Genomic DNA, 16,128 nt, shown 5'->3' on the forward strand with positions numbered 1-16,128 from the left:
ACTACACTGCTTTTAATTTTTGTTTATATATGGCATGGGCTGTAGCTCACTGGTAGAGCATCTGTCTTGAATGCAGAAGGTCCTAGGTTCAATCCCCGGAATCTCAAGGATGTGGCTTTTACAGGCTTCCTAGGAACAGTCTTGGCAAAAGCAAAGAAGGAAATAAATTTGTTCAGGCCCCGGGAAGTGAGCAGGGGATAGAGGCACCCGGGTTGCCCCCAGCCTCTCTCCCCAGTGATCCTTCCCCCTACCTGATCTGGTGCCACAGCAGCTGCTTCCCCTCCACAATAAAGAGATGGCTGAATAGGTCTTGCTGGCATCATTGCATCTCCTTGAGAGACAAAGGTTGGGAAGCCATCAGCACACGCTTGTCTCAGAGGTTAAGTGACACATTGACTGCATGCACACAGACACTGCAATATGTATTTTGGACATTCCTACACATTTTATATTTCACTTCTGTGAATCTTTCCCCTTTTGGGCTCTGGGCCAGGAATCCAAGTAATGGTTTAGGTACTCAACCATTGAAAATAAACTCGTCTCGGAACTATAGAAAGGGCTGGAGACAAGCATCTTCCCCCGCCCCAAGACTCAGGAGGACATAAAAGAATCCCATTAATTTCTAGCCTTATCCATTCTTACCAATCGATGGGTCACCTCTGTCACCCTCCTGGACACTACTTGGCAGGGGACCCTCCCTGGTGTCCAACAGAACTTTCTCTGCCTCAGGAAAACCAGTGGCCGCTTCTGTAAACAGACCCTGAAACAGCAATGAAAATCCAAGAGAGGGAAATGAGAAGGATAAGAAAAGGCATGGCAACGGTTAAGACCTCTGTGGTTTGCGACATCCTTCTATGTAGGACTTTCAGAAAAGGATGGCCAATAATTAGAGAGTTTTAGGATACCCTCCCTTGCATTCTGGGCCACTTGGAACAACCAAGATGAAACTCTCTCTCACCTGCTGCTCTGCCTGCTTCTTGTCCTCGACCTGACTCAGGAGGAAGCCTTTGGCCAGGGCCACAGCCTGGGAACTGCTCTCCGCTCCACATTCTCTGACCCAGCTCTCTATCTCTGGTGGAAGGACAGTCAAGAACTTCTTTAGGATCACCATGTCCAGAATCTGATTCTTTGTGTGTGGCTCTGACTTCAGCCACTGCCGACAGAGGTTGTGGAGCTGGTCACAAACGTCTTGGGGGCCCTTGGCCTCCTGGTAGCGGATCTGCCCGAAATGCTGGTTGCGGGTGTCCTCTGCCAAGATCTTTGGCATGGCTCTTTCCCAGAATTCCCCAGGGCTCCCAGTCTTGATGGTATCAGGGTCTCTTCTTGCTTCAGGGCCAGCTGAGTTCTCCTCTTCCATCTTCAGTGCTCCAAGGAAGCTTCCAACTGGACCCAAGCACCTCTTCCTCCCTCTTCTGCCAAAGGCTGCCCTACCTGGAGGCGCTATTACGTCCTACAAAGCTAAGACATTGTTCTCTGAGTAAATTATTATTCTGTCAGAACAAGAAGATTTTCCCTGAGCAAATGTGGATGAATCTGGGTAGCCACCAGATCATTCCCTAGAAAGAAAGGCAGATGAATGCTATGACACAAAAATGAAATGAGGGACTTGTGGAAGGGGGAGTTCCTTCATGTGAGGAACGTTTATTAATCTAGAACCTCACTTATGCATAAAACAAATATTTCTGGCTAAAACGTAACTCCCACCCCCTTTATTTAATTTTAAATATTCAATGCAAAAACATCATGACATTTCTCTGCTGCCCCTGATATCTGGTACAGTTCCTCTACAGATAGAGGTTCCACTCCTCTTACAAGCAAGAGCTGCTTTGCGGGGGGCAAGAGTAAAGACTCACCCACACAGGGCGGCCTCCTGTTCCCAGCAGTGCTCGGCCTCTCCTTCCGAGGAGCCCACAAGCTTTGAGTCCCGCAGAAACTGAGATCCACGATCTGTGCTCTGTGGAGGTATGTTCTCTCTTCCTTTCCTCCCTGCTCCCTTTCCTGCCTTTTTAGAATGTTTTGCACCTACTTCCCAACGTTTTCAGGCCCTGCTTGAAAAAAAACTCCTTATTCTGATCAGGGCTTGGCCAAATGGAAAAATGCACCAGAGGGCAACATTTGGAATTTCGCCGCCCTGGGCTCCTACTAGGAGGAAGGGCAGGATATCAATTAATTAATTAATTAATTAAATAAAATGTTGGGGGTGGGGGAGACCAGCACCGGATTAACGGGCTCCTCCGCCTTCCCAATCAGCACCTCTGGACACCCCCCACCCACTCACCCCCAATTGAAGGACCCAATTAGTGCATTAGCCAGGACTTGGCATGGGAGGCGCGGGCCTTCATCGGATCTCCAAATTAACAGCTGCCCCATTGATGGGACCCTTCACTTGCCCATTCAGAAGATCTGCCCCCTTCTCCCCATTTTTAAGATGGCCTTCCCTCCCACCCCCTCCTCGCTTTCCCAGGCACCTCCCCTGCTGCATCCTTGGGACTCCATTCAAAACCACCACGAGGGGCTCACCTGATCCCAGAAGGAAAACACCAACGCAGCCCTTGCAAGAAAACAAACAAGTCCGTCCACGCCCCCTCCCCCAGTAAAGAAGGCTGGGCAGGAAGCGGCTTTCAGGCTTGCAGTTGCTATAGAGAAGAATCCCCTCTCCCCCCCCCTCCAATTCCCTTCCTCTCTAGGAATCCAGCTCGCTCTGTTTAACCCTCCCAAGGCCAAGCAGCCAGCATTGCCCCCTCCTCCAAAAAGCTGGCGTTGCCCCGTTGATGCTGATATTGGTTAATAGTTCCCAGTTCTTTGCTTGAAAGTCTGAAACAGCAAAAAAAAAAAAAAGAGAGAGAGAGAAAAGTTCATTTGTCCCTTAACTTGGATGGATTTACAAGAGGATGAGACAAATTCGTGGAGGAAAAGGAAAAGGCTATCAATGGCTACTACTAGCCATGATGGCCATGCTCGGTTTCCACAATCAGAAGCAGTGTGCTTCCGAATACCAGTTGCCGGAAGCTGCAAGAGGGGAGAGCACTGTTGAGCTCAGGTCATCTGGTTGGCCACTGTGAGGACAGGATGCTGGACTAGGTGGGCCACTGGCCTGATCCGGCAGGCGCTTCTTGTGTTCTTAACTCCAAAATAAGCTTCGGGATACCCCATATCATATATTTTCATGATTGAGGGACTCCCCCGCTCCTTCGAGCCCAGCAGTAATTTTATTCCTTCAAGACGATCGTTATTCTGAAACCCTCATAGACCCAGAAAGAGAAATTAATTCACACCCACACATCCTCTACATGTTGTCATAACATAGACCATGCTGTCATCGGTGGCCTTGGGTAACTAGCTGGCTCCGTAGTACATACAAGCAATTTAACAACAGACACTGCACTTTGTTTTAGAAACAAGATGGAGAAAGTTATAAACATTCCTGGCTTATCTCAAACACCGTATTTCTGACATTTTCAATACTAAAATTTCTTATATATATATTAAAGATACAATTATAAACGTGAATACAATGATAGAATAACATAATATTTATAGCAAATGCAAAGCAGTGCAGAAGCATATAGAAATATTCCAATAGCAGTATCAATAATAAATGGCATGTAGAAGTGCATAGAAGTGTTCAGTCAATGATACATATATGAAGGAGGAAATATACAGTAAATATACTTTAATTCGTGCCACCCAGACAGATTTGAGAGATGTCATGCACATCCTGGTCACTCCTCTGCATGCATGAGACACACAGTATGCAGAGCTTAGAAAAGTTACTTTTTTTGAACTACAACTCCCATCAGCCCAATCCAGTGGCCATGCTGGCTGGGGTTGATGGGAGTTGTAGTTCAAAAAAAGTAACTTTTCCAAGCTCTGAATGCGTGCACGTTGCTTTGCAGCATCTGAGATCAGGTATGTCAAGAATAGCTAACTTTGAGTTAAAGTTGGTCAAGCTAAAATGGTTCATCCAGAGGGAATTCTGGGAGCTTGCTGATACCTGGGACACTCTGCTGGAGAAGTCCAAGGCTTCAGTGCCAGACAGGCAATTTGCAAATGTCAAGAAGATGCAACTGAACCTTATCTGTTATCTCTTATCTGCTTCCTGAGATCAAAGTCAGGGAGAGTGGGTATTGCAGATCAGGACCACTGGGTGGGACTGTCTAGCTTAGGGTTGCCATATTCCAGTTCCACAAATCCGGGCAGGTTAATTTGCATATTATGCAAAGTATTTGCATATTATGCAAATATTTGCATGTTAATACTTGGATTGTCCAGTCGTTTTGTTTTTGTGCCTAGGAATTACCACCAAAAACTGGGGAAAGATGTGAGAAATCTTTTTTTTAAAAGCAACATTTTTAGCCTTAAATGCCTAGACTCTAGTTTCCAACACTATGGAGTATTTATTGATTGATTAAGAGAATTTATATCCTGCCCTTTTGCTGTTAAAAACAGAGCTCAGCACAGCTTACAAATATAATAAAAACAATAAAAATACACAATCAATATAAAAACATAATAAAAACACAAAATAGCAACAAACATAAAGTAAGTCAGGGCAACAGTTCGGTTAACCATATACGATATATTTCAAAGATGTGGTGGGTGGAGAAAAACAAGAAGCCAAAATGTTAGGAAAAGGAGTCTTTCACACCACATGCTCAGTTGTAAATACTGTTGCAGCAAGCTTTACAAGTTCCTCCAGTATTCCACTGGTGCAGGCTGTGACACCCCTCCCTGGCTCTCCCTGTCAGGTTCCTACCTGCGCGTGGCTACTGCCTGTCACTAGGCACCACCAGGGACTCCACCAGTCCGGACTGTCCTTTATTTTATTGTTTCTCTCCCCGCTCTAGCACAGATCTCAACAGATCCCCCTGCTAGGCAACCACCAGTCACGTCCTAATACTGGTATTCCCAGAGACTCTGAATACTGGTATTGTTATTCTCTTCACCGCTGCCACCATTTGTTACAGTTCCCCTTCAGCCTTGGTCATTACCTTACCCTCCCTTCTGGTCTGTGAAACCCCAGCCAAGGATCAGGCCTTTGGTAAACCAAATTAAGTCTTTATTAAAGATAACAAAGCTAACAAGATTAACAAGATTTCTTCTTAAGGCACATAAGCATATGGTTTTACTCAATACTAATCCGAACTCCACCCCCCTCCTTCTCCACTCTCTCCTGGCAAACAACTCTCTAAACCCCACCAAGCAACCCACTCAGTTCACCTCATCCACCACCACCACCTCCCAGATTCCACTGTCTCTCTTCCTTTTATACGTTCATTCTACTGCCCATTCACTCCCCCTCCTCTTTCACTCCACTTACCATGTATCTTCTAAACAACCAACACTTACCATATATACATTAATATAGGAACATCACACAGGCACTCAGACATTCAAAGTATCTGTATGTTTCTTAGGTTTTATAAAAGCAGAGCTTTGCTTAACTCAAAATTTCTTCTCCCTTTGATCAACCACATCTACACAGGTTCCACCTCCATACTCAAAATGAAACTGGGCCTGGAAGTGTGCAACAACCCCACACATACCTTGCTAATTAGATTACCAATGCCAGGATGTCTTTCTTATCGACTACTCTCCTGCTTCCCCCCCCCCCCCGGGCATCATGAAATACCCAGTCCTGGGCTCAGAAAGAAAATAAATATCTGGTCCTCTTCAAAGTATTGATAAGCCTCTTGTTTTAATTGAAATAATAATTATAAATTCTTGTTCTTATCACTAATGGGAGTTAATTATCTTGCATATGCTGCTGTTGCTTCTATGGCTGTAACGGAGTGAGGTTAAAGATAAGTGAAATGCAAATAGGAAAAAAACAACACAAAAGGCAGTAACACTTTCCTAAATGTAATACCATACCAACCACAACAAGATTCCTATGAGTAAGGCAGAAAACTAAGCGTCTCACAACCAAAAATATGATAAATGAAGAAATATTTATATAAAAGCATGACTATCAAATATATTTATTATTTACACAAACTGTAAAGATATTTATAGTGCAAACCTAGGTTTATTTATTCAGAAGCAAGTCCCAGGGTATTCAGTGGGGCTTACTCAAACAGGGACAGAAATGCAACTTCAAATGATAAGCAACTTCATTCACACATCCCAAAATTCCGAATCATGCCACTTTACGCTGTTTTGCAACTGTTTATACTTGTTTTTATGGTCATTGGATTTTAAATGGCTTTATTTCTTGTTGTGAGCTGCCTTGCTTTCCAACCCTACCTCACAGGGGTGTTGGAAAGACTCCATACACGCACACGCACACGCACACACTGCAGATGTATAAATACATACAGCCCATATAATAGTTTATTGTCAAACCAGTTGGTCATTGCAGAAAAATCAGTATTAGTTTTTAAAAAATCAGTATTACTTTCCTACAGAATAAAAACTGTAATACCTAAGTAAGCCCTGCCTACTTGCTTTAAAATAGGACTGGAGGGCACAAACACAATTCTTTTTTACATTCACTCCAAAGTCCCATTGATTTTCAGCACATTCATAACCATGTCTACTCAAAAGTAAGTCCTATTGAATTCAATGGGATTTACTCTGGGCATATGGGATTAGCATTGCTTTTACAAAAAGCAAGCATTGGGAAGGTTTTCAAAACACTGCCCAAGATCTGACTCCTGCACACAAGAGGAAAAAAACCTGAAATGTATATACTTACCCAATTTATGAGATTTTCAGATAAACGGGGTGAAACCACCATTTTGTTTTCTAGACACTGCCTAAGGTCAATGAAACTGAAACACAATCCCTGATTGGCTGCAATCCTGAACGGGCGGGGTTAAAGCTAGGAAGTGCTATACAGTACTGTTTAAAGAAAGATTTAACAGTGGGGGGGGGCTGACGTTATCTCGAGAACCAGACCACCTAGAAACTTAATTTTTTTTTTAATTAAAGCTGAGAATCCGGGCCACCTAAAGGGCTAGCCGGGCGCCGGGTGGCATGCATAGAATCTGGGTAAAACCCGGCTAACTGGGCAATATGGCAACCCTAGTCTAGCTCCCCTTATCTTCAAAGAAGCTGATCACAGAAGGGGCACCTAAGATGGCTAATTGGCCCCCCTCCCTGTTGCCAGCTAAATCCTATAAAAATGAAGGGTGATCCTTCAGGTACTTGTTCCCATTCCCGTTTCCTAGTTCCAACTACGTGGACCTGCCTGACGATGCTGTTTGGGAACCAAGCATTACTGAAGTAAGTGACCTAGCTAGGTTATGCAGAGGTTTGTTGTTTCTTTTGTCTGTTTGAATCTCTCACTATTGTTATGCCAATGTGTTTCTTGTTAGCCGGGTTGAGGGCTATTAGCTTTTAAGGAAACAGATTTTTGTATGTACCTTTCTTTTCTTTTAAATAAACTACCCTTTTATTAATGGTGTGTATTGCTTGGGGCTCATGACTCTAAATTCAGGCCTTGATTAATGGACGCTACTGACTACTGTTGATTAGTGTGGGTTAATGCCCTAGAGCAGAGGGTGTAACAATATGTTATGTTCGGTTTGTTTTATTTATTCTGTTATGTACATTGTTGAGATTTATTGTTTACTTATGTTTATTTAAAATGTGATGTATTTTCCTTTTAATTGTACCAAATATGAATTGTATATTATATATTGTATATTGATTTTTATGTTGTAAACCACCCAGAGACCTTCAGTTATGGGGCGGTATAGAAATTTAATAAATAAATAAATAAATAGGTCTGCTCTAGGATCTCCGTTAGCACTCTGAGGTTCCCTTCTTCAGAGTAGGGAGCTAGAAAAGGGGTGGTGGCAGTTCTACCGTAAAACTAATCTTGGGAGAGTTTGCCTGGGAAGCAGTGACCCAAGGGAATTGGGACTGTTATCAGAAGCAAAGAACCCCCTTAGGGTGCTGAGGTCAAGGGACCCCAGGGGGACAGTCTTTGACAAGGTATACTTCCCCTGCGCATGGAGGGTCCATGTCTCCTACAGCTAAGCGCTGTCTTGCCAGACCAAGAGCCTCCTGTTTCTAGCAGTGACCAGCCTCTGCTTCAGAGGGGCCTGCAAGCTAACTGAGATTCCTCAACTGTGCTGCTTTGGCTCTGTCCTGTCCCAACCTCTCCTCCTTTTTAACACTTCTGTGGCCTGACTGAATCATTCCCCCTTCCCCCCACTGCTGGGCACTTGCACAAATCCACTTCCAGGACAGAGGCTTGTAGGATGGGGGGGGGGACTAGCATGGCAGACCACCCTTAAAATTTCTCCCCCACTCATTATGTTCTCTATGTAACTCTTGTCTTCTCTTGGGGTGTCTGAAAGTTGTGGGCTCCTTGTGATCACCTGCAAGGTCATTCCTTTAATGCAATTCATAAATCTCTCACCTTGCATGCTGATACTTTTACATCAGACAGGGAACAGGACTGAGGAACTAATAGCTTAGCCTTCCACAGTCTGGGCCCTCCAGTTGGCCATGGTGCCTGGGGCTGTTGTAGTCCAAAATGGCTAGAGGGCACCACATTGGGGAAGTCTGGAATGGGAGAAGGAAGTTGGCATAAAAATATAAGAAGAGCCCTCCTGGATGAGGCAATGGCCCATCATCATCCAGCATCCTGTTCTCACGGCGGCCAATCAGGTGCCCCAAGGGGAAGCCTGTAAACAGGACCTGAATGCAACAGCGGAACGCTCTCCTCATGTGATTTGGTATTCAGATAGTGGAGGGGCAGAACGTAGGCATCTTGGCTAGTAGCCATTGAGCCAGAAAATGTTGCAGGAGGAAAGGTGAATCTTTGGGCGGGCCAGGAAAGGCTTTTTGGAACTGAGCTTTGAAAGGGAATCATCAAATCATAGAGTTGGAAAGCCATTGAGTCCAATCCCCTGCTCAGTGCAGAAATCCAAATTAAAGCATACCAAAGTGGAAGAAGGAAGTCCTGTCCAGAGGAACAGAGTGGGAGGGGGGGAGGAAGGGGAGACAATAAACCAAGATACGAAGGCCTGTTACTGACTTCTTCACACCATGCCTAGTTAACATGGAATTCGCAACCACAAAATGTGGTGACAGGCACAGGCTTCAACAACTCTGAAATGGGCCTCGACAATTCTAGGAGGCAGGATCCATCAACAGATGCTAGTTGTGACAACTAATGGAACCTCCATACTTAGAGGTAGTGTATCTCTGAATTCCACTTACGGGAGGAGGGGGGAAGAGGAGCAACAGTACGGGAAATGGCAGTGCCTACAGGCCTGGCTTGTGAGTGTCCAGGAAACTGCTGGTTGGCCTCCACGGGGGGGGGGGATGGGATGCTAGACCAGATGAACTTCCTGGATCTCATCCAGCATTGCTCCTCTTCTGTAAAGTGACAGGAGCTGGAATGGTTCCATCCACCCACTCCGTAGTTCACGGCTCTGTGCTTTGGACCTGGTTTCTACCACCCCAGAATTATTTCCCCTGTGTCGTTATCTGTGTTCTGTTGAAGCAGGGAGTTTTGAAGATTCTGCCCCCAACTTCAAAGGAGATAGGGAGACCACAGCAGGGAGTTTGTCAGAATGTTAATAGAATTGCTTTCATTTCCATCAGGAAGATGAAACAGTATTTCCTTCCTGACCTGGGTTGTCGAATATTGTCAGCCACTGTAGAAAGATCAGGGGGGTAAAGATAAAAAATGGTGAGTAAAAAAAATGTGTTTTTTTTGTAAAAGGGAGACTAAATCTACAGTTGACTTGTGGCCAAACAGAGCCTCAGGCCTCATCAGACTTCAGACAGGGCAAGTGCAATAAATACATTAGTGGTCCCCAAATTCCTCCCCCCCCCCATGGACCACTTGAAGATTGCACAATATTTTTTTCTGTCTGTTATAGCAACTGTAATGCATTGTGCTAGGTGCTGTATGGTTTTTAATTGTATTGTCATTGCTTCTTTTATATAATACATAAGAAATAAAAGAAACAATGAACAACAATTAAAAATCAATATAGATATTTAATGCAATCGATGCGCTGTCTCTCATCTTCAACTGCAAATCCACAGACATGCTATGGACCGCCTTAATAAAACCCATGGGCCCCTGGTGGTTTGTGGGCCACAGTGCTTTGGAACCCCTGCACTACGCTATAATGGGTCTTGACTGATTAAGAGGAATCTCCACTGAATGATTTCCTGTGGGAGCACCTGGACCATCAAACTCATACCTTGAAGGTCTTGGGCCATGCAGCACCTTTTCACCCATCCATCTGTTCTTTGATACTCTGGGGGCAAGTGAAAAAGGGAAGGCTCCTGACATTGGGTGACCTCTCAAAATAATTCACAAGCTTCAGCCACTCTGAAAAGAACCAGTCCCAGGGAGCAGATTATGTTTCAGCTCACTCAGTGGCACACACAGAAGGGCTGGTTAGGAACATGGGCCGGGCGGACCCTGCAACTCCAGGGGAGCACAATAAGAGCACAGAGCTTGGTACTGGGTGAAGGAAATGGAATTTCCTGGGACTCTCAACTTCCAGGGTTTTTTTCCCCCAAAAGCATCAAGTTACCAGCCCTTGATGTGGAGCAAATGTCTGAAAGGGGGTGGACAATGGCTCTGAAATCCATAGCTGAATTTTATTTATTTGTTTGTTTATTATTAAATTTACTATCCTGCCCTTTCAGGGCAGCAAACAAGCAATAAAACACTAAAAACATATTTAAAACATTTTTAAAACATCTTTTCAAAAAGATCTTTAAATATATATTTAAAACAATGCCAACAGAGATGCAGACAGGGATAAGGTTTCTTCTTAAAAGGCTTGTTGAAATGGGAACTCCAGGGGTCAGAGAGGAGGGCTTGTCCCTCCCCATGACTTGGAAGATCTTTCTGCAAAATGTGCTCCTTTGGGACAAACATAGCTTTTTGTGTGTGCACAGAATTTGATTTTAGTGCACAGGGAACAGGAAGACCTGCTTATTCCTCCTCGCCAGCTACGGTCAGGGGAAAACATCTGCCAAGCGACACGATTTTGTGAAAATCAGGAAAAGAGAACAAACACAGGATTATTATGATTAGTTGTTGTTTATCATATATAAAGCATCAAAAGTGTACTGAAGAACACAAGCAGAAGATACATTTGGGGATAAGAACATATATGACAGACTACAGATCTGGGGTGGGGGAGTCAATTACAACCTGAAGTATTTCTTTAGTAAAAGGCAGAAGGTTTATATTTCAACTCCCTTTTTCATAAGTACGCAAATCTGAATACATGAATATTCGTCTTCATTTAACTGACCATGCATATTTGATACTGCAATATGTACTATTTACATTTATCCACATTTTCTTCTTAACTTCTTTCTAAAAAAGTAAATATTATTCACTTAATGGAGAACATCCACCATGCCCCCCCCAACACAATTGCAAGGAAATACACTTTTGCTTACACCGAGACATTCACTGGAGGACATTTAAAAATGTTTGATAAGTAGGGGCTGCTACCCCTGCTCATTTCACTTCACTCGCCTACCCTGCCACCTAACCCTAGGAATGTCATCCCCAACCCACCACTGCCCCCAGGCCTTGCCAGATTTCCCCTCCCCTTAGACCTGGCCAAGCCTCCTTCTCCTGCCTCTACAAATAATCAAGCCTCCTCCTCTTCACCTTATAGGTTGCCATGCCTCCTCTTCTCACGTGGTTGCCCACCTCATAACCACTCTGCTTACTCACCCTCCTCATGCCTGCTTGCCTACCCTCTTCACTTGCTCACCCTCTTTGCTCACCCTCTTTGCTCACTCACTCGCCCACCCTCTTACTCACTCACGCCCACCCCCACTTGCTCTCCCACCTCCCACTCACTTGCATGCCCCCTCACTCACCTGCCATGCCTTGCCTGTTCACCCGCTGTGCTGAGCCCACTAGCCACCATGAAAGGCTATTGTCATGCTGCATGATGACAGCCTTAGATAAATATATAAGAAGAAGCAGTAAGGGGATCAGAATAATTCTATTCTCTTTGCAGTCTGGAAATACCTATAGCAGGCGTCTCCACCTTTTTAAGCCTCTAGGAACATTTGGAATTTAGAAAAAGTGACATGGGTGCCACCATAAAATACCTGCTGTGGAGATGTGTGACCAATCATGAAGAAGCTGCTGTGGTGGGGATGGCTCAAGATTGAGGAGATGACAAGGTGACGAGATCAAGGAGGTAGAAATGGGTCACCTATAATTTGGATTATGATTAAACAGAACACATCCCCTCCTTTGGCAGCTGCAGACTGTTCAGTAAAAAATAAATAAATCATAGATCCAGTGCTTGTCAACACCACCGTGGTACAAGAGCATGGGTCCAAAGAATGGACCCCATGGATCTTCATGCTTTTTATATGAAGCAAAAAGAAAGAAACAAACCCCCGTCATCAAATCATAGAACACATCTGTAGAAAGACAGCTTACTTAAGATGTGATGGTGTTATGGGGGGATTCTGTGTAAAACTCATGAGGCTGTATAATGACCCATGCCTCAGATAAGTGTTGTTGGACTAGTGTGGTGCAGGGAAGCACCAGATCTGTGATTTGTAGCGTGCAGACTGCAGGCATCAATGTAAGCTCTAATCTGAAGGTGGTTGTGAGGGAATGCTACGTAAAAATCCACCAAGTGGATCAGTTTTAATTCTTCTGGATCTGATTTTACCCAGATCCCATGGAAAAGCAAAGAGTGCATATGTAGGTGGTGTTCCAGACAGCCATCTGTCAGGTATGCTTTGAGTATTCCTGCATTGAGCAGGGGGCTGACTCGATGGCTTATAGACCCCCTCCAACTCTACTATTCTATGATTCTCTCTCTGTATAGGAGTGTTTCTGTGTGTCTGCGGCTGGGCTTTTTCTTTGCATGTAAGCACACATGCATGGGTGCTGAGCATTCCCTCTCTCTGTTTTTCTCCTTCCCCCCTTTTCTATTCTGCTGAGGACATACACACCTGATCAGGCAGCACTGTATGGGAACCTCTTGGATACCATCCTCTGCAGGTGGTGGCCACCTTACATTTCCCAAAGTGCATTCCCTGATCTTGATGTCAGGAGATACATTGTGGCTGATTTAAGATGGCCATCGCTGACCAAGGATAGGAGCTGAATGCACCCATACAAAAGCACGACTGCCTGCTGGGGCATCAGAGGGGAGCAGCAATTATTGGAAGAACGGAAAAACTAAAAGAAAATGCTTAATATTGTTTGTCATTGTTGCTCAGAACATTTATATGGCTCCTTGCTTGATATTCATCTAAATAGTGCATTTCATATGTAGGTTCTTCAACGTGAAACAGAGTTAAATTGGGAGAATCTTGTTCCATATTCCAAGCACTTCTGTGAATTCTTTGATGATAACTGAGATTCATCTTACTACTGAAGCTCTTTCCACATTCTATGCATTGATATGGTTTCTCCTGTGTATGAATTCTTTGATGAGAAGTGAGATTACTCTTCTGACTGAAGCTCTTTCCACATTCCATGCACTGGTATGGTTTCTCCCCTGTGTGAATTCTTTGATGGGAAGTGAGATTGATCTTGTGACTGAAGCTCTTTCCACATTCCAAGCAATGATATGGTTTCTCACCTGTGTGAATTCTTTGATGTGAAGTAAGGTTTGAACATCTAATGAAGCTCTTTCCACATTCCATGCACTGATATGGTTTCTCCCCTGTATGAATTCTTTCATGGGCAATGAGATGTATCTTTTGTGTGAAGCCCTTTCCACATTCCAAGCATTTATATGGCTTCTCCACTCTGTGAATCCTTTGATGAGAACTAAGGGTAGAACTCTGACTAAAGCTCTTTCCACATTCCATGCACTGATATAGTTTCTGCCCTGTGTGAATCTTTTGATGAGAAGTAAGGTTTGAATACCTAATGAAGCTCCTTCCGCATTCCATGCATTGATATGGTTTCTCCCCTGTGTGAATTCTTTGATGCGAAGTGAGATGTATCTTCTGACTGAAGCCCCTTCCACATTCCAAACATTTATACTGTCTCTCAACTCTGTGAATTCTTTGATGAGAAGTAAGGGTAGACCTCAGTCTGAAACTCTTTCCACATTCCATGCATAGATATGGTTTTTCCCCTGTGTGAGTTCTTTGATGAGCAATGAGATTCGTCTTCTCACTGAAGCGTTTTCCACACTCCAAGCATTGATACGGTTTCTCCCCTGTGTGAATTCTTTGATGGGAAGTGAGATGTATCTTCTGATTGAAGCTCTTTCCACATTCCATGCATTGAAACGGTTTCTCCCCTGTGTGAATTATTTGATGTGAAGTGAGATGTATCTTCTGATTGAAACTCTTTCCACACTCCATGCACTGAAACGGTTTCTCCCCTTTGTGAATTATTTGATTAGAAGTGACAGTTATCTTCTGATCAAAGCTGTTTCCACATTCCAAACCTTTATTTGATTTTGCAACTGTGTGGATCTTGCAATGAGCTGTACATTCTGATTGAGAATTGAAACTTTCCCAATACACACAGGCTGTGCTTGTTTCCCCTATTTCATCTGTTATTTCTTTTATTGCAATTTCATGGTAGTTACTGTCCTCAGGAGCAAAGGATTTATTCCAGCTGTTCTGATCTGCTTCAGTTTTCTGCTGTTCCCCTTTTTTACATACATCTCTTTCTGGTGACAGCTCATGTGGTTCTCCATTAATCGAGGTTTCACATTTGTCATCCTCTGAAATGGAGACAGAGAACAGAGGAAGAAATGTAGCCTGAAATCATTGCACAAATTCAATCAATGCTTATGATAAAAGAAGAACTAACATGAATTAGATGGCAGAGACATCTTATCCCACAGTAACTGCCTTGGCTGGCCTTAAGTGGCAACTGGGGTACTACAGACTGTTGGATTAGGGCCATGGAAACCTGAGTTCAGCTCCCAGCTCAGACATGAAGTTCATTGGTTTATTTTGGGTCAATCACTCTCTTTCAGCATAGCCTACCTCACAAGGTTGTTGGGGAAGTAAATGCAACAATTAGATGCATTCTCTCCTGAACTGTTAGAAGCGATGAAAGATTGCAAATCTGATCAGAATAAAAAAGAAGAGGTCTCAGATTGCACTAAAGACAATGTGTCATTTATGGAAAAATGGGGGGATAGCAGTATCTAATTCCTTATGTTACTGTTATTCATATTGAGTTTCTAATTTGATGGAGTAGTTAAATTCAAAGAAAGTGGAAGAATGTGAACTAATGTATTTAGATCACCACGTGAGGGACATGATATGGCATTTTGTTTAAAAAATGATGACCGAGGCATACCGAAGATTTTGTGAGCGCGACATCTGTAGTCTGGGTAAAGAAGAAAGCAAAAACTTGCCCAGAACTGTCACCATGAAACATATTAACTGCTGCTGTTAATTTGTAAGGAAACATTATGTAAACGTTTGTATCACTGGTATTATAAATTAAAATGGATGTATTAACTTGCCTCAGGATAACCTATGCAGACTAAGCACGTTTTGGAAATGCAATCATTTTTGCTGCATGTGTGGTATAATATTAAAAACAGATAGGCAGATACGCTATTCCAAATGAACCAATCAATATACTATGGAATTATTTGGAAGGATGTGAGCTGATTATTGATCGGGGTGCCTAAACCTTTGTGGCCCAAGGTCCACATTCTCCATTGGCCTATCCTACAAGGGCTACATTTCAGTTGTGGGTGGGGCCAAAATTGGGTGTGGGCACCTCTCTCTCATGCTCAGGCTGTGTACCTACTCCCATTTGCTTTGCGTCTAGTGGGAGCGCGCTGCTGGTTTGGGAGGCGGTGTACACATGGCATTATCCACAATCCGTATCTATCCTGCCGCTTATGAAATGCTGCAATTTGACGCATATTTCCCCAAACCAGCTTCCATCCGCATTGATAAAAAGAGCAACCTAGCTGTGCTTTAGGCCAGTAATGCGTACACATCCTCCGTATCACACGTACAAACGCACACAATCCCTCCACAGGTGATTCGTGCCATTATCACCCCCTCTGTGCTCATGGAATCAGTCTGATCACTGGGGAAGGGGCGATTTGCAGCTTCATCACAGCAGCGCTCTCAGTGCCGGGCCTGCTTTAATTCCACTCTGCATTTCCTCTGCCACCCAAACTGATGTGGCCTTGCAGGGGCAGAACCATT

At 43.9% G+C, this 16,128-nt stretch overlaps 1 protein-coding gene across 1 annotated transcript in view; it reads right to left on the bottom strand.

Moving 5' to 3' along the window:
- LOC133378920 (uncharacterized) overlaps positions 1-16,128 on the bottom strand; it is a 56,388-nt gene that overhangs the window by 33,911 nt on the left and 6,349 nt on the right. The window contains exons 6-12 of the mRNA XM_061613533.1: positions 13,180-14,669; positions 11,830-11,911; positions 10,176-10,232; positions 1,854-2,002; positions 959-1,450; positions 643-760; positions 252-331 (exon numbers count right to left, since the gene is read on the bottom strand). Coding sequence (XP_061469517.1) covers positions 252-331; positions 643-760; positions 959-1,450; positions 1,854-2,002; positions 10,176-10,232; positions 11,830-11,911; positions 13,180-14,669 — 2,468 coding nt within the window. The remainder of the gene's footprint in view (positions 1-251; positions 332-642; positions 761-958; positions 1,451-1,853; positions 2,003-10,175; positions 10,233-11,829; positions 11,912-13,179; positions 14,670-16,128) is intronic.

The sequence above is a fragment of the Rhineura floridana genome, chromosome 3, assembly GCF_030035675.1.
Source record: "Rhineura floridana isolate rRhiFlo1 chromosome 3, rRhiFlo1.hap2, whole genome shotgun sequence".
NCBI classification, from domain to species: domain Eukaryota; kingdom Metazoa; phylum Chordata; class Lepidosauria; order Squamata; family Rhineuridae; genus Rhineura; species Rhineura floridana.